Below are 19,736 nucleotides of genomic sequence, written 5' to 3' on the forward strand. Positions count from 1 at the left end.
CCCCACCATCCAGCAGTACCAAGGCCACACTTACCGGATATACGGGGCCCGGTGCGAAAATAATAGCGGGGCTAGAGGCGTCTTAATCATTTCGGGTTGGGTGGCGGGGGGGGGGGGGTCCCCTCAGAGAACCAATGAGAACAAATTCAGAATCCGTGAATTGTAAAATAAGACAAAATAATTGACAGGAATAATATTCCAGCGCCCACAGAATAAATGAAAATAATTCTTTTAGAATTGATGGGAAAATTCAGAATTGCAGGAGCAATGAAAATTCAGGAATCCAGAAATAGAAAAATCCAGAATTCAAAAATTAGTGAAAATTCAGAATTTATGAAAGAGATTATTATTACCGTAAGTGTGGAGCCCAGTACGGTCACACCTGTCGCACACTCCTAAGGGACCTTTAGGCTTGAATCTTTGGTGGGCCCCAGACCAGATTTTTCGCAACCCCCCCCCCAACCCCATAATGGATTACTACAGTGAAAAGGCAAAAAAATGATAAGAATTACCTCGGGTCCCCCTCCCCCGACTGGGACCCTACCAATCCCCATCTTTGTGGTGGGGACCATGGTTGATGCATTAGCACCATTACCTAACCTTTCCACAAACTCGTTGACTAATTACCGAAATTCTCTGATGACGTCATCAGTGAACAATTTGTGGGTTCGACAAAGAAATAAGGCCATTATTGCCCAGACGACAAGAAATATTTTTCCCTCGCAGCGCTTTCCTTCATTTATTTATCGCCAAGAGAGTCATTGGCGACGGAAGGAATTCGCCAAGGATAACTTGATCCTTCTCATTATATTACTCTGGGAAGAGAAATTAAAACTATTTTTTTTTAATCATTTTGAGTGGTGATGGCCGGTGAGGAAAGACGCTCGTACGATCTCTCGTTGCGGATTTAAAGGATTCGTTACAGGTAAGATCGCAAATCCCTATAATCGATCCCGGGATTGGTTTCTTTTTGAAATATTTTATAATGTAGGGATTTTCACGAACTTTATATATTGTTTGCGGCACCCGTAAAAATTTTAAATTTCTCGAAGCAATTTTCCGGTGGCAATTTATCGTGCCACATAAGTTTACTTTGCTTGTCTTATCACATAATTTCACCACCAAAGCAACTCGCAGCACCCCCCGGACGGTTTTAGAGGCACCCGTGAATGCCATGGAAATCATTTGGGGAAAATTGCAATGTTGTACTGGGCATAAATATCCCCATTTTTTTAATGTTCGTAGCAGCTATGGAGATAAGGTGGAAATTTCCAAATATGTATCTCGCGGCATCCTACGAGATCGTGCCACCTCTCGTGCTACCCTTTCTAGATGAGATGAAAATTTCAAATATCTCGTGGCGCCCTTTTGAGATGACCTAAAAATGTTAGATATCTCGTGGCACCCTTTTGAGACGAGATAAAAATTTCAGATATCTCGTAGCACCCTTTCGGGATGAAAGGAAAATTACAAATACATCGTGCCAACATTTCGGGATGAGACGAAAATTTCAAATATCTCGTGGCACCCTTTTGAGATGAAATGAAAATTTCAGATATCTCGTGGCACCCTTTTGAGATGAAATGAAAATTTCAGATATCTCGTAGCACCCTTTCGGGATGAAAGGAAAATTACAAATATATCGTGCCAACATTTCGGGATCAGACGAAAATTTCAAATACTTCGTGACACCCTTTCGGGATGAGACGAAAATTTCAAATATCTCGTGGCGCCCTTTTGAGATGAAGTGAAAATTTCAGATATCTCGTAGCACCCTTTCGGGATGAAAGGAAAACTACAAATATATCGTGCCAACATTTCGGGATCAGACGAAAATTTCAAATACTTCGTGGCACACTTTCGGGATGAGACGAAAATTTCAAATATCTCGTGGCGCCCATTTGAGATGAAATGAAAATTTCAGATATCTCGTAGCACCCTTTCGGGATGAAAGGAAAATTACAAATATATCGTGCCAACATTTCGGGATCGTACGAAAATTTCAAATACTTCGTGACACCCTTTCGGGATGAGACGAAAATTTCAAATATCTCGTAGCACCCTTTTGGGATGAGACGAAAATTTCGGATATTTCGTGACACCTTTTCGGGAGACGAAATTTTCAAATGTCTTGTGGCACCTTTTCGGGAGACGAAATTTTCAAATGTCTTGTGGCACCCTTTTGGGAAGAGAAGAAAATTCTAAATATCTCGTGGCATCGTTTCGAGATTTTTTGTCCTTATGGTCATTGTATCCGTGGGTTCTTACCTTATGGAGCATAACTATAAAATAACTGCATTTGCAATCTGTTTCCTCTTGCCCTAAGTGCCTTGACGCCCTCATGTCAGGCGCACGTCAATATCCTCGTCCCGATACAATTGACGCCCCCTGTGTGTGGCCCTCCCCTAACATTTGGGGACCGAAAAATAATCTATTTATCTGGTTTTTACGACTCTAAAATGTGTCCGCAGAGAAATGTTTTTATGTCCCGCTATCTATCTCTCTATGGTGAGATAACTTATCCCGTTATCGCGCCATTCAGCAAAAAACATGGTTATCTCCAGTTACCTGTCCCTGTGTTACCTCCATGTGTTGATAACCAGTGAAGGCCTTATCATTACTATTATTTTCATTATTACTATTATTAAAATGTGTTTTCCGGTTAGAACCGGACAATTTTCTTGTTCCAAAATTTTTTGCGCATGTCAAGGAGTACGCAAAAGCTCATTTGTGGGGGGGGATAAGCAAGCCTCCTGCGCATTCCCAATGTTAAAAAAAAAGCTTCCCATGCTTTTCAAGACAGCAAGCAATTAGCAAGCTTCCTGCTAATTTCCAGGGTTAAAAATAATCTTCCTATGCTTTTTCAAAAAGTAAGCAAGATTCCCAAACATATCAAGAACTACTCAAGTTTCGATTTCATTTGGAGGGATAAGCAAGCCTCGTACGCATTTCAAGGCGCACACAAGTCTCATACGCATTTCAAAGCGCACACAAGTCTCATACGCATTTCAAGGCGCACACAAGTCTCATACGCATTTCAAGGCGCACACAAGTCTCATACGCATTTCAAGGCGCACACAAGCCTCCTACGCATTTATCTCTTGGAACACGAACAGTTTTCCCGTGTTTCTAGACGTACGCAAGCTTTCTGGATGAATGAAAGCTTCTTGCATATTTCTAGGCGTACACAAGCAGCCGTTTACGCATTTCTTCCTAAGCATGTACACAGCGAACAGGAAAGGATTAGACACATTCCGCTTGACAAGAACACGCGCAGCTTCTCGGCATTTTCAGGTGCTTCCAAACCTCCTACGCATTTTTACACTGGAACACGAATAGCTTCCATCTATTTCTAGGTGGACGTAAGCCTCCTACACATTTCTTCCTAGGAACACGCACGGCTCTAATGCCTTTCTAGGTGCACGCAAGGCATCTTCTCATTTCTTCCTCCGAATACACACAGGTTCCTCACATTTCTAAGTGTATGCAAGCCTTGTTCATAGGAATACGCACAGCTCTCGTGCATTTTTAGGCGTGATAAAGCCTCCTATGCGTTTGTTTTTAGGAATATGCACAGGAAACAGGAAAGGATTACATACACTCCGCTTCTCAGGATTACATACACTCCACTTCTCAGGATTACACACAGCTTTCAGGCATTTCTAGAAGTACGTAAACCTCCTACGCGTTTAAACCGAGGAAACCTCAGTAAGCCGAGTAAGCATTGGACAGTAACCCTCCAAGTAAACCTTAACGCGAGTAAACCTCCTCGCAACATACCCACAACTTCCAGGCATTTCTGGAACTGCTCCTACGGTTTCCTTTCTCGGAATACGAACAGATTTCATGCATCTCCAGGAGTACGCAAGCCTCCTACGCTTTTTTCCCCCTCGGACAACACGCACAACTTTCCATGCAATTTCAAGCGTACTCAAGCCTCCTACGCGTTCGTTCTTAGGAATATGCACGGGAAACAGGAAAGGATTAGACACACCCCGGTTTTAAGGAATACGCATAGTTTACGGGCATTTCTAGAAGTACTCCTACGTTTTTCTTTCTAGGAATGCAAACAACTTTTATGCATATCCGGGAGTACGCAAGCCTCCTACGCTTTTTTCCCCCTCGGACAACACGCACAACTTTCCATGCAATTTCAAGCGTACTCAAGCCTCCTACGCGTTCGTTCTTAGGAATATGCACGGGAAACAGGAAAGGATTAGACACACCCCGGTTTTAAGGAATACGCATAGTTTACGGGCATTTCTAGAAGTACTCCTACGTTTTTCTTTCTAGGAATGCAAACAACTTTTATGCATATCCGGGAGTACGCAAGCCTCCTACGCTTTTCTTCCTCGGAACACGCACAGCTTTCATAGATTTCTGCCCCTACAGAAGCCTCCTACTAGTTTCTTCCTCGCAACATACCCACAAATTTCAGGCATTTCTAGAAGCACTCCTACGTTTTTCTTTCTAGGAATACGAACAACTTTTATGCATCTCCAGAAGTACGCAGGCCTCCTACGCTTTTCGTCCTCGGAACACGCACAGCTTTCATAGATTTCTGCCCCTACGGAAGCCTCCTACGAGTTTCTTACTTGGAATAAGCACAGCTTTTGACGAGTTTCTTCCTCGAAATACGCACAGCTTTCACGCGTTACTAGAGGTACGCGAGCCTCATAGGCATTTCTAAGAAAGGGGTACGAATGTATGGAATTGTTGGACATGAATCAAGCAAGCAAAGTCGACATGGCTTCTCCTATTTACATGCCATTAAAAATTCCACGGTGACATTCCGACACGCGTAATCGGAATTACGCTCATCACGATGTGGTTTCTTCTAATCGAGCCGTAAGGGCCGGAAGTCGAAACCAACCGCTTGTTTTGCGGTTACGGTTGTTGCCGGTTTCATTAAGCAACGAATGCAAGTGCCTTTATGATGGACGTGTGCGGACCACAAAATGGGAATTTACAAAAAGAAAAGAAGAAAACTTTTTATTTGTCTCGGAAACTTTTCTTTTCGGAGTCATTTCAGACGAAAGGCCACTTCCTCGTCTGCGTGAGTCACGCCTTGACTTTTCTTAACTATGGCTTTGACCCTGACGACTCGTCATACATTGCATCTGATCACTTATTATGTCATACGGGGTTAGCTTGACCATATTTCCTTGAGAAAAAATACGGGACATCGCCAATTTTCGCTAAAAATGATGCCAAAAGATGATGCAACGTTTTTTCCCTTTGAGAATTTTTTTTTTGGCTATAATTGCTATAATTTTGCTTGTCTTTGTAATTTTTTTTTCTTTTCGGCTGTAAATAGCAACTTCACTTGACTTCGACAATTTTATTTGACTGTAACATGCAACTTTACTTGCCTTTGACAATTGTTTCGGCTGTAACTGAACTTAGCATGGCTTCGACAGTTTTTTGGCTGGAGGTCACTTTCCTAGCCTTTGAAAATTCTTTTTGGCTGTAACTTGCACTTTTCTTACCTTTGCCAATCTCTTTGGCTATAATAGCAACTTTACTTGCCTTTGACAATTTTTTCGGCTGTAACTGGCAACTTTACTTGCTTTGCCTTTGACAATTTTTTCGGCTGTAACTGGCAACTTTACTTGCTTTGCCTTTGAATAATGTTTTCCGGCTGTAATTTGACAACTTTTATTACCTTTGACAATTCTTTTAGCTGTTATTAGCAACTTTACTTGCTTTCGCTAATTTCATTTGACTGTAACATGCAACTTTGCTTGCTTTTCACAATTGTTTCGCTGTAACTGGCAACTTAGCTTGCCTTTGACAATTGTTCCGGCTGTAACTGGCAACTTAGCTTGCTTTGGCAATTTTTTCGTGATATTCCGTATTTTTATGAAGGAAATATGGCCATCGTAGTTATTTATCGTGTTGTGCGTATATTGATACTTTTCCATACTTTTCTTTCTCCCCCCCCCCCCGTCCCTTGTTGGAGCCCTGTCAGCCGCATTCATGTGGCCCAAAACAGTAAACAAGTGTGCATGCCCCCCCCCCATAAGGGTGGGGCTAACAGGGCTCTAGCCCCCTAGCACGGGAAAATTACCATTATTTTTCGTTTTTTCCACACTATAAATTCACTATACAAGGGTTTGCGGAAAATCTGGCTTGGGAGCCTCACCTAAATTCCAACCTAGGGACCCTGTTCCAGGATGTCGGGGGGGGGGGGGTGTCATGCAAGCATATGAGTGACCAGAAGAGCGACTTGGAGACACAGGCGTACTAACAAGGGTGGAGGATGGGGTGTCAATCGGGTTTTTTTTTGCAGGGAGGGGAATTCGAGGAATGAGTGGCCAAGGAAACCAGTGGCCTGGAATGAGAGGGGGAGGGAGCCGGTGAAACCATAAATGAAGGACACACATTCCTCATTTCAGGCTTCATTCAGAATTTCCGGCCGCACGCGCATTCCAACGGGTAAACCAACCAACTCAACACCACAACCGACAGGTCAGAGGGTTCAAGTACCGCCGTCAATAAGAGATGGCGTTGTCAAAACATGAGGGGTTCAACGGACAAGAGAATTCCATTTCGGACGGAACCTGTAATAACAAGTGGGAAAAAATTGCATGTTTTTCGTTCCCTTGAAGTAGAAATTGGAATTCCGCCATTTTTTGTTAGATTAAAAAAAAGGGGGGGGTGGGGGGAGAATAGAAAGAAAGGAAGAAAGATAACAATTCTCTCTCTCTTACGTGAGACTTCTAGGGATTTGTTTATCTGCTCAGTGGCAATTTGGTGCCCTAGCGCACGCGAGGGAGAAGGTGGAGGGGACGGGGGGGGGGCTTTTTCGCACGTCGCCTTTTTATGATATAGCTCCTTAAATAGATTAGGAATGTGAGAAAGCTTCTAAATGGCGTCGTGATTTATGAGAGAGAGGCATGGAGAGGTCACGTAATAATTCTCCCAGGAATTCGCATCGTCCGCCATCTTGGATGAGGGGACACTTTGATACGGGGGGGAGGGGGACGCCGGTGGAGGCAAAGGCGGTTTTATGGTTTTGCCACCCTTGTTCCCATTCTAATCTTAATTTCTTCACCGCTCATTCCTCGAATTTGCCGTCCTGGGCTGTAGCCAGCTCAGTTCAATCACCCCCCTCCCCCCTGTACATACAACTGTCTCTAAATCACTCTTTTAGTTATCTACATGCTTGAACACAATCTCACTCTTTTGATCATTTACTCTCTTGTACACTGTTTTGGTCGCTCACGTTCTCCCCCCCCCCTTCTCGGTCAGACTTTTGCTCGTTCGCTCACCTGTTCCCTTGCTTTGAAGGTCACCCCCCCCCTTTTGGTCACTCATATGCTTGCGCACTGTTTTTTGTCACTCGCATGCTTGCTCAAGCTCTAGATCAGTGGTGCGCGAACCGCAAAAACAAAAAACACAGAATAGAATGATAAGTAATATGTAAATGTACGGTGGAGGGGGGGGGGGGTGTCGGGACAGCACGGTTATTGGCAAGAAATCGGAATGTCCCGGAAATTCTGGACATATGGTCAGCCTATGAAAGCGTCGCCGAATAAAACAAGTTTTTTTGGTCGAAAGGGGGGTCACGCTCCAAAACGTTTGCACACCACTGCTCTTTTTATGCTTAAGCTCTCTCATGCTGACGCACACTCGAGGTCACTCCCATGCTTGCACACTGTTTTGGTCATTGACATACCTGCTTCTGCTTTAGGTCACTCTTTCATGCCGGCAGGGTCAAAACGAGGATTTTTGTCGCCCCCCCCCCCCACAACTTGAAAATTTGATAACTTTATTGCGGTGTTCTTTGTGCCTACCTAAAATTGTCGCCCCCTCAATTTTGCCGCTCGCAGTTGCCCCCCCCCCCCCCACTTCAAGCGCCGTCTTAAGGCATGAGCCCCACCCGGACACGGCTCGGGGCCTCAAGCGAAGAGGGGACTCACAAAAATGAAATCTGGTTGAAATTTTCGAGAATTTGTTTGGTAGGGCCTCAGAAAAATCAATTGGCCCGGGGGCCCATGATACTCTTAAGACGGCACTGCCCACTTCTAGTCCTGGCCCTGCATGTGACACACTCTCTAGATCACATTTTGGTAGGTCTAAAATATTTGTATACAATAATACTTCAAGACGGCATGATATATGCATACATTGGTCATCTAACAATCTTCATACACCCGGACATTACTCGTGTGAACTCCATGTATTCAGACGGCCCTACGGGAAAAGCGTGCCCAAAAGTAATATCAATCTTCTCTCCCCCCCCCCACACACACACACCTACACACGATATACACACTACTTTGTGGCCCGCGAACGGTGGCCATTGTATGCTATACATGCTCAACCCCTGCAGGATAAATGAGACCCACGGATTCATCTAATGCGGCCAGCGACTCCACAAATCTTATTCTCTAAAAATAAACTGAGCGGCACATTTCTTGATCATTCAGGTGACACGTCCCTTAGAATCTCGAGGCATATTCCCAGATTATTTGAGTGACCCCGCTGAATATTTTACAGATCACTTGAGTGACCTGTGACACAGTTAAAGAGCGTTTAAGTGTTCCGCGACACATTTATGGAACGCTTAAGAGACCCACGGCACAGTTATAAAGTACTTAAGCGACCTATGCAACACTTCTAGAACCACTAAGCGCAACACTTCCCATTTCTGGAACACTTGAATGACCCACGGCACAGCGATAGAGCACTTAAGTGACCCACGGCACAGTTATAGAGCACTTAAGCAACCTACGGCAACACTTCTAGAACCACTAAGCGCAACACTTCACATTTCTGGAACACTTGAATGACGAATGACCCACGGCACAGCGATAGAGCACTTAAGTGACCCACGGCACAGTTATAGAGCACTTAAACAACCTACGGCAACACTTCACATTTCTGGAACACTTGAATGACCCACGGCACAGCGATAGAGCACTTAAGTGACCCACTTCTAGAACCATTAGGTGACCCGCTCCGCATTTCAGAAACACTTAAGCGACCCGCGACACATTTCTAGAGCACTTAGGCTACCCGCGGCACAATAACAGATAACTTGAGTGATCTGCGGCACAGTTTCAGACCGCTTAAGTGACCCGCGGCACACTTCTAGAACGCTTAAGTGACACACACACATGGCACATTTTCAGATGAAATACGCATGTTTTTCCTCTAAAATGAATCTTCATTTTCAGGGGTCGGGATATATGCAGGTTTCAAATTTTTAGCTCATTTTGTTGTTCTCGAGGGAGGGAGTGGGGAGTCGGCTTATACACGAGCATACACGGCAGCTATCAATCGGTTATCGGTTATTGTTATCAAAACCCCGAGTCCTGATACGATCATATTAAGTGGCTAGTAGCCGTTCAAGTATTACGTCATCATCGATGGGGGGGGGGGTTCCGATTTGCTGACTTTTGATGAGGGGGGGGGGTTGGATAATGCTTACGTCATCAACCACACCCTTTATGAAAATATGAGTTAGGATTCAGAGGGGCAGAGCTGATGACGAAATTTTTCTGGCAAGGGGGGAGGGGGTCAAAAATGGCTAAAAATTTGCTTACGTAATACTTAAACGGCCCCCCAGCAGTTGTAGTAGGATATCAGGATTGATGGTGTCAAAAGCTCTGGAAATATCTACGAATACACTGCTATTGTTTTTTCCTTCATTGTTGTCACCAACGTATGTAAACTTGGTGAATGGTTGTCAAGGTATTGACATTGTTAGATTAAAAGACTAATTAAAAACTAGTTTTTATGACATTAATTAGTAAATTAGCTTAATTAATTAATTAATCAAGTCACTTATCAAAGTGTGAATGTTTCAATGGAAGGAGACTTGATGTTGCTTCTTCAATTCAGACCAACAGAAAATGGGAGCCCAGCTCAAGAAGAAACTCCACCCTCCTCGGAACCTGAAACTGACCGTCGTCGGTGACAAGAAGGTCGGCAAGACGTGCCTCCTGAAGACGTATTGCAACGGCTCGTTTCCCAAAGGCGACTACGTTTCCACCGTTTTCCCGTACGTACACCCACAACTATTAGACTACTTTCATCCATGTCTCTAAGATTATTCCACGTTTCGCACACATGCACATATATATTTTCTTTTCTAACCGTAAAGGTTCATCTCAGACGACGACTACGTTTACAGCAAGCTGATAAGTTACGACGGGACAGTGTCCGCCCTGGCTCTGTGGGACCGAGTCTACAACAAGGCTGAAGACGACATGATCCGGGCACTTCAATACGATCAGGTAACCCGAAAATTTTATCTTTCGTTACAGACACCGCGGCTGGTGATTTCCGATTCCGCAAGTCGGCGCCGTTATTGGTTGTAAAAACTACAATTCGGGGTTTTTTGTAACGGTCGGTGCCTTTACGGATTAGTTAAAATTTCACGTTTTCTTAACTAATCCGTAACGGCACTGATTTCCAGAATCGGAAAACCAGGTGCCACTATGTTCGTTTCCGATTCTGAAAACCGTTATGGATTGGTTAAAAAACCGTTTTTTTTTTTTTTGAAACCGAGCACAACTCAGGTCTATCGCCATAGGCAATTTACTACTTAGTGAGTTGTGCCGGAAGTGTGTGTACCTAATAGTCTGAATGCGTATCTAGTGTTGTGTATGATTTTTCAGTGCTGCCATCTATATCTCAGAAGTGAAGTGAGTGATGTGTAGTGACTGAATATTTGTACTGTTTGTAGGAATGTTGCTCTCTGTGGTGAGACTTTTTAACGGGGAGATCGGCTCGCATTTGCGCCTTAAAGTTGGGAACCACAGAAAACCAACTTCAGCCGACCACCACTGTGGCGACGGTGGTGCTCGAACCCGGCCACCACAGCGGTTAAAAAACCTGAAATTTAAACATATCCGGCAAGGCACCAACCATTAAAAAACCTGAAAAATTCTGAATTTCAGGTTACTTAACCAATCCGTAACGGCGCCGACTCGCAGAATCTGAAACCAACTGCCACTGTGTTCGAATCCTACAACCTGAAAAAAAATACCTGAATTTCACGTTGTTTTTTTCAACCAATCCGTAACGGCAACGATTTGCAGAATCGTAAACCTAAGGATACGAACACAGTGGTGGGTGGTTTCCGATTCTGCAAGTTGGTGCCGTTACGGATTGATTGAAAAAAACGTGAAATTCGGGGGGGGGGGTGTTTCAAGTTTTTCAACCAATCCGTAACGGCGTAACTATGTTTGCACCCGTGAGGCCCGTTTACACGCACGTCAAGTAGTTTGGTAGTTAACAAAATTCTAATTCGTCAAGTGCTTTGAAATGTATGCAGATGTTAAAAGAACTGACCACACGCCGTTTAGTTGTCAAGTTGTCAAATCGGATTCAATTTTTTTTCGGTCAAGTAGGCCCTATGCTCATGGGCGCGGCCTCGTATCGTCCAATAGTCGTTGACTACGTCGTCACTCACGTTTTCACAGTTTTTTCAGCACTTGAAACACCAGAAGGACTCCTCGCGAAGCTCGTGACGTCACTGAAGAAGGTCATCTCACGTAAGGCGATTGTATAAGGCTATATCTCATAGTAGCTTATAGTGGCTATAATCTCACCTATAGTTAATGGATATACTACAAAAAAAAGGGATAAAGATGGCGCAAGCGTCGGCCGATGTAGATCTTCTTCAGTGACGTCACGAGCTCCGCGCGGAGGCCTTCTGCTGTAGATGGTGTTGGCACTTGACGACTCAAATTCAGTTAACTACTAAACCACTTGTGACGCGTGTATAAACAGCGCCATCTACAGATACAATCATTGATCGGCGAGTTCATTTCATGATGTTGTTTCTAGACGGACGTCTTCCTGTTGTGCTTCAGCCTGTCGGATAAGCAGTCTTTCCTGAACGCTGTGAATGTCTGGAGGGTCGAGATCCGCAAGCACTGCCCCAAAACGCCTTTCCTACTGGTCGGTAAGTTCAGATTAATTTTCCCCCTACACGAGTCGAGCAGGTCCTGGTGACTTTGATTGATCGAAGTGTTTTTCCAGGTCTGAAGAAGGACTTGAGGTCGTCGAAGTTGAACAACAAGAGGGACGTCATCACAAAGTCCATGGGCATGGACATGGCTCTTCGGATAGGCGCCGTCACTTACATAGAGTGTTCGGCCAAACGCAAAGAAAACCTTAAAGAGGTACGTACCGATAGCCATTCCCATACACACGCACACACAAGGCTGGGGCTGACAGCGCCCCAGTGGCGCAGTGGTAAGATGCTTGTCTTTCCGAGGGGAAAAATACCGATTGCGGTTTTGTTGAGATCTATTTAGGGAATCGGAAAATTTCTTTCGGTCCGGGGGTTGGAAATGCGAGGGCAACCCCGCAATAATGAGTTCCGGGTTGCCTTGGGAGGTGGGATCAAAAGCGCAAAAATTTCAAGGTACTGAAGAGGTAAAACACGAATGACCAAAACAAAACGAAATTCAGGATGAATGGATACCAGTTGACCCTCCCCGTACCCGCGTCGGCCCTGGGTTGTGCCCCATTGTGCAGGGATGCATAACCTCCAGCCCGCAGGCCAAATGCAGCCCACGAAAGGGCTACATTCGGTTACCAATAATACTTTTAAAAAATTGTCAAATGCGACAACAATTGTCAACTACAGACGCAAAAATGGTCAAAGTCAAGTAAAGTTTCGAATCGGAGCCAAAAAAAAAAAAAGAAGCTAAAGTTGCCAATGGCATGAAAGGTTGCCAATTACAGCCAAAAAAATGCCAAAGGCAAGTAAATTTGCCAGTAATAGTAAAAAAAAATTGTCTAAAGCAAGTAAAATTGCCAATTACAGCCAAAGAAATTGTCAAAGGCCTTATAACGCATTCATAAAGGAACAGCCATTCATGAAAATTATCTCAATTATCTCTCTCGCCTGCTTTAGAATATGGGAGGAAAAATGGGGCATTTTATAATAAAAGTAGGAACGATCACAAAGTTACTGGATGTCCCGAAAAATAGGGTCATATGGTCACATTATACACACACACACGTTTTTCCTAGAAATGCCGCATATATATATGGCCGGCGATTGGAAAGGTTGTACCCCCTTACCTCAGAGTCTTAAAGGGGTCTTAAACGTCAGCCTATCCTTAGTATTGTGGAATCTTAGCCGAACGGCACATTGCCAGATTCATTAGTGACCCGCGGTGCAGTTCCACATCACTAAAAAGTGGTCCGTGGTGCATTTACAGATCACTTGAGTTTCCCGCGACACGTTTTCACAGCAATGGAGTGGCTCACGGCATATTTCTAGATCACGTTAGTGATCCGCGGCACATTTACAGATAGTTTAAATGACCCGTAGCACATTTACATATCATTTAAGAGGCCCGCGGTACATTTACAGATAGTTTAAATGACCCACGCCACGTTTTCAAACGAATGAAGCGTCCCGCATCCTCTAAAAGGTTGCACTCTTACTATAGAACATACATGCTGAACCGGACGCCGTGGACCGAATGTGGTTCCCGATGTCTCCAAATGTGGCCCGGGACCTCAAACCTGGTTTGAAAATGAACTAAGCTATATGAGTGATATGGAACTATATCACTCAAGCGAACCACGACGCAAATCCAGATCATTCAAGTGACCCACGGAATATTTACGGATCACTTGAGTGAATCGAGGTTCATATATTTACAGATAACTTATAAGATCTGTGGCTTAGTTCAAGCGGCCTGCGACTCATTTTCAGAACATTCAAGTGATCCATGCTGTATTTATTACTCAAGTGGCTTGCGGCACATTTACAGATAGTTTAAATGACCCGTAGCACATTTACAGATCACTTAAATTACTTGTGGCGCAGTTTCACCTCACCTAAGTGGCCAGCGGCACATTCCGAGATCATTCCCGCTTTATTCACTCACTTAAGTGACCACTGGCATATTTACAGATCACGTCAGTGAACCACGGTGCAATTCCATATCACTCAAGCTGCCCGGGGCGCATACGTAACCAGTGGCGCATTTACAGATCACTTAAGCAACCAGCGGTGCTGTTCCAGATCATTCGATTAAGCGGCCCGTCAGACATTCTCGCATCAATGAAGTGGCCCGCACTCTCATAAAAGCTGAACACCATTGGGTCTATAACACAGGTTCCCAACCTTTTTTGTTCCATTGCCCCATTCTTCAGAAATGTTTTCCTCCCATCGCCCCCCAACGCAATCTAACCCATAGGATCCTATGTTATACACGTAGTTTCTACCACCCCCCCCAGGGGGCGTTAATGTCCACGTTGGGAATCACTGGTCTAGAAGGACACTCACTATATTCATGAGTGTCCATTAACCTGATGATATATGCAGAGGCGCATTTATGGTTTTGCCGCCTTTCTCTCATTCTAGTTTTCTTGACTATTCTTTCCTCGAATTCGCCATCCTGTGCAATAACTCGCTGGGCCTCCCCCCCCCTCCTCCTGCAAGTACACCTGTGCCTCTAAGTCACTCTGTTAGTCACTCGCATGCTTGCACTTGCTCTAGGTCACTCACTGACTTGGTCCCTTGCTCTGTAGACCACTCGTTTTTGTCATTCACATATTTGCACGCACTCTAGATCGCGGTTTTGTCCATTCACAAGCTTGCACACGCTCAAGAAGATCACTCTTCTTGTCATTGACATGATTTCACACTCTTTAAGTCACTCAATGACCTCGCTCTGTTGGTCATTCCTTTTTTTTTTTTGCCGTTTATATGCTTGCTCACGCTCCAACTCACTCTTTTTTGCTCACTGACGTGCTTGAAAACTCTCTTAGCTCACTTTTTTGGTCACTCACTGATCTAGCCTCTAGCCAGCTGGACAGAGGACGGGTTTATTGAGGGGTTATACAAGAAGCCCTTCTCCCATTCTATCAATTTTCTTGGCGAATCATTCCTCGACCCTCTGAACCTGCCGTCCTTGGCTATGGCACGCTAGGCGCACCCCCCCCCCCCCGTAAATACGCCACTGGATACACGAGGCAATATTGCCTGTAAATGGCGAGACCAAGCCTCTTCGGAAATATCACGCCACGAAGGCGCAGCCAAGTTTCTTCTCGTGATTGACGAGACTGAACCTGAACCTGAAAAACCAGACACACTCCCACGTTACTATTCCTAAGGAACCTCTAACGTATAGGGAGTGTGCTGGAAAGTAGCCAATCCCCTAAGGAATCCCAGAGGTGAACCCACCGTCACAACCCCATCGGCTCCCCACAGTTCACACCCAAACAGCCCCCACAGACAAGAAGAGACCGACCCTCAGCCAAGCCTGAGAAAGGGCAAGTCCCCCCAGGCCACGCATGCCACTGGCGCAAACCACCCGGAAATGAAACATGGGGGGCCATCTATTGAGCTAGATTGACGAGACTGAAAAATCCATTTTTATCCACATTTCTACCATGTGTGTGCATTTTTCATTCCTGTTTCAGGTATTCGCAGTGGCGGTCCAAACGGCGATGCACTGCCCACCGCCGAAGCCGAAACGGAAGAGCAGCTCCGGTTGCGGCTCCAGGCTGCTCAGGTTCATGAAGCTGTTGTAGTCTCGTCAAAAACATTGTCATTAATTATTATTGTTGTTATTATTTATGCAGCGTGCGCATGCGCAGTCCTCTTGTCGAGCTTATGAGCCGTTGATACAGTCGTTGTGCGGAAAAGACTTCGTGAACAGTATTTATTTAAACGAGACTGTGATACAAGAATATGTATTATGTTTGTTTGTACATGTTTTCTCTTTTGTAAACAATGTATTTTTTGGCGAATGGCCAACAATAAAAAGAAAACTTTCTTGCTTTCTCTTCCGTGTCTAATTGCTACTAAACCGCACGTACACGTCGTCTCAACATTCCACTACGGAACTTCTAACGAATTGGTGCGTGTACGTGTTGTGAAATTTGTTCCTGTATAGTGCCGCCATCTTCCATCAATTTTTGTAACTATGAAAGAAGTGTGGTGATGGATTCGTTGTGGGTCTGTTCAGCGCCTCCTAGAGATAGAAGGCCTCCGCACGATGCTTTTGACGTCAGCAAGTAGTCAATTTCCCCTCAGAATATTCAGGGGGGGAAAATATTTCCTGCTCGTGCTAGTATCATCATTGTGCGGAAAAGAAATGATCGGGCACAGAATTGGCGATTTCTACGCCCCACATCCAATCATTATGCTGTATTTGTGAGAAAATAAGGAAGATTCTACGCCAAAATAATAAGGAGAAACGAAATTCGAGCTGTGTTTCAAAATGTGGCAAACTTTTGACAGGTTAGTCTGAATGGCATTTATGGCAACCTGGTGCAGAGGCCTTCTATCTCTAGGAGGTACTGGTCTGTTGCTGTTTGAGGCCAACACCTCCTAGAGGTAGAAGGCCTCCGCACGGGTTGCCAAGCTCATCTGTAACATCATTAAAACTACCTAGCGAGTTTGCCACATTTCGAACCATCTCATTTCGTTTCTTATTTTGGCGTAGAATCTTCCTGGTTGGTTCCCAAATACCGCATGGTGATTGGATGTGCGGCACAGAAATCGCCAATTCTGAGCCCGATCATTTCTTTTCCGCGGAACGGTGATATTGGCACGAGCGGGGAATCAGGGAATTTTTTTTCCCCCTGATTATTCCGAGGGAAAATGGACTACTCGCTGACGTCACAAGCATCGTGCGAAGGCCGCCTATCTCTAGGAGATTCTGGATCGGCCCGCATTTGCGCCTCGAAGTTCGGAACCGCAGAAAACCAACTTCAGCCAACCACCACGACAATCGGGGTCGAACCCAGCGCGATGGCCCGATGTAACCTCAACTCTGTGTCTTCTTGCCCTCCGGTGGTCTTTCGGTGCTTAGTGCTCCGGGCGTCGCATCGCCTCTTCCACCATGGCCCAAACCCTCTGTGTGGCCAGCTTCTCAGGCGGGGTCTCATTGTCGGTTTCGGATCTTCGCGATGCGAGTCCGCCATTAGGGCCATTAGACCATCTCTTTCGTGTCAGCGTCCGTTATTTTTTATGTTTGAACCTGGGTCATGGAAATCGGGCCCGTTCGGGATTTTTATTCGGCCAAAACTTTAGAATCGGTGGGTCGGGATCAGTGAAACACCTACCAAGCCTTATTTGGGAGTTTTCCTGAAGGTCAAAGCCGTCCAGAGCCCTAGATATCAACAAATATGACATTTTGAAATGAAAATGGAAAGTGCCTATCCATTGTCAGTATGTATCGTGTGGAAAGTCTTCCAGATTATTTTTTTTTTCAAATAGGAGATCACCTCGCATTCGCGAATCGAAATCAAAAACCACAGAAAACCAACTTCAACCGACCGATGATATTTTAACTCATAAAGTTTTACAACAAGAAATCGGAACATTGATCTCACATATTTGTCACGCGTTTAAATGTTTTACTTCGTAGGAATTCATTCTAATTCATTGCAATTTGCGGAAGTCGTCATTTCCCGCCATTGGTGATTTGCAGCTAAAGTTGGCAACTTTACTTCCCTTTGGCACCGTTTTTAGCCCTAATTAGCAATCCGTATTTGGCTATCCCGATTTTCCCCGTATTTTCTCGAAAAAAATATATTCGTTCCTCCATCGAGCTTATATTACTGGAGGGAATATGACGTCAGTGGTCTCCGCCTTGACAGTGCTGAGAACGTCGTCTGCAACATCATTCGTCGGAAGATCACGTGACTCGTTGAAAACACACACAATCCCCCCCGTTATTTTTCATACATAGGATTTTAAAACAATAAATGAAAGAAATAATTTCAGCATCGATTTCATAATTCCAAAATTAATGAAAGAAAATTTCTAGAATTAATGAAATAGATAACTTTAGCATTAATGAATGAGATAATTTTAGCATTAATGAAAGATAATTCCAGAATTAATTAAAAAGACAATTACAAAATCAATGAAAGATAGTTCCAGAATTAATGAAAGATAATTCGAGAATGATGGAAGTGATAATTCCAAATTTAATGAAAGATAATTCCAGAATGATCGAAGTGATAATTCCAGAATTAATGAAAGATAATTCCAGAATGATGGAAGTGATAATTCCAAAATTAATGAAAGATAATTCCAGAATGATGGAAGTGATAATTCCAGAATGATGGAAGTGATAATTCCAGAATGATGGAAGTGATAATTCCAAAATTAATGAAAGATTATTCCAGAATGATGGAAGTGATAATTCCAGAATGATGGAAGTGATAATTCCAGAATGATGGAAGTGATAATTCCAGAATGATGGAAGTGATAATTCCAGAATTAATGAAAGATAATTCCAGAATGATGGAAGTGATAATTCCAAAATTAATGAAAGATAATTCCAGAATGATGGAAGTGATAATTCCAGAATGATGGAAGTGATAATTCCAGAATTAATGAAAGATAATTCCAGAATGATGGAAGTGATAATTCCAAAATTAATGAAAGATAATTCCAGAATGATGGAAGTGATAATTCCAAAATTAATGAAAGATAATTCCAGAATGATGGAAGTGATAATTCCAGAATGATGGAAGTGATAATTCCATAATTAATGAAAGATAATTCCAGAATGATGGAAGTGATAATTCCAAAATTAATGAAAGATAATTCCAGAATGATGGAAGTGATAATTCCAGAATGATGGAAGTGATAATTCCAGAATGATGGAAGTGATAATTCCAGAATTAATGAAAGATAATTCCAGAATGATGGAAGTGATAATTCCAAAATTAATGAAAGATAATTCCAGAATGATGGAAGTGATAATTCCAGAATGATGGAAGTGATAATTCCAGAATTAATGAAAGATAATTCCAGAATGATGGAAGTGATAATTCCAAAATTAATGAAAGATAATTCCAGAATGATGGAAGTGATAATTCCAAAATTAATGAAAGATAATTCCAGAATGATGGAAGTGATAATTCCAGAATGATGGAAGTGATAATTCCATAATTAATGAAAGATAATTCCAGAATGATGGAAGTGATAATTCCAAAATTAATGAAAGATAATTCCAGAATGATGGAAGTGATAATTCCAGAATGATGGAAGTGATAATTCCAGAATTAATGAAAGATAATTCCAGAATGATGGAAGTGATAATTCCAAAATTAATGAAAGATAATTCCAGAATGATGGAAGTGATAATTCCAGAATTAATGAAAGATAATTCCAGAATGATGGAAGTGATAATTCCAAAATTAATGAAAGATAATTCCAGAATGATGGAAGTGATAATTCCAAAATTAATGAAAGAAAAAATTCTAGAATTAATGAAAGAGAATTTCAGCATTCATGAAAATGATAATTCCAGAATTAATGAAAGAAATGATTCCAAGTATTAATGAAATAAATAATTTTATCTTTTTTTATCTTCAGAAAAAGAGTTCTTGTTTTTAACCTTTAAATCGCAATATTGAGACCGAACTGTACATTTCAATGGGGAAATTGCCAGGCACGAACTGTGTTGTTCACCGAGTCACGTGATTTCCTTGCATTCGATGTTAAACCCGTCGAAGCGGCTCGATGCTCCCTCCAGTAATATAATAAATAAGCTCTATAATCAATCAACTATCTCTCAATCAACGTCAATCATGGAAATCGGTTGATGCTGCCATCTTCCGTTGATGACGCAAACCAAAAACTGGCAGGATTTTATTGAGTTACCAGTGACGCCATCTTATGACCGCTAAAAGAAGCAGAACTTTCTGTTTCTGTTCTCCCCACCCTTGTTTACGAATTTAGAATTCATATAAGTTCTGTAACTTATCATGAATTTCATTAA

The 19,736-nt window shown here is 43.2% G+C and overlaps 1 protein-coding gene across 1 annotated transcript; it reads left to right on the plus strand.

Annotated features, from left to right (window-relative positions):
- The first annotated feature begins 760 nt into the window (after window positions 1–760).
- LOC149070902 (ras-related C3 botulinum toxin substrate 1-like) lies at window positions 761–15,775 on the plus strand. The gene is made up of 6 exons (XM_089248656.1): window positions 761–925; window positions 9,853–10,012; window positions 10,115–10,247; window positions 11,806–11,923; window positions 12,001–12,143; window positions 15,412–15,775. The coding sequence occupies exons 2-6, from the start codon at window positions 9,864–9,866 to the stop codon at window positions 15,520–15,522; spliced, it is 654 nt and encodes a 217-aa protein (XP_089104782.1). The 5' UTR covers window positions 761–925; window positions 9,853–9,863; the 3' UTR covers window positions 15,523–15,775.
- Window positions 15,776–19,736: the final 3,961 nt, after the last annotated feature.

The sequence above is a fragment of the Pholcus phalangioides genome, unplaced genomic scaffold (genome assembly GCF_987345545.1).
Source record: "Pholcus phalangioides strain wild (caught in Gottingen) unplaced genomic scaffold, Ppha-v1.0 ptg000020l_1, whole genome shotgun sequence".
In the NCBI taxonomy this organism is placed as follows: Eukaryota; Metazoa; Arthropoda; class Arachnida; order Araneae; family Pholcidae; genus Pholcus; species Pholcus phalangioides.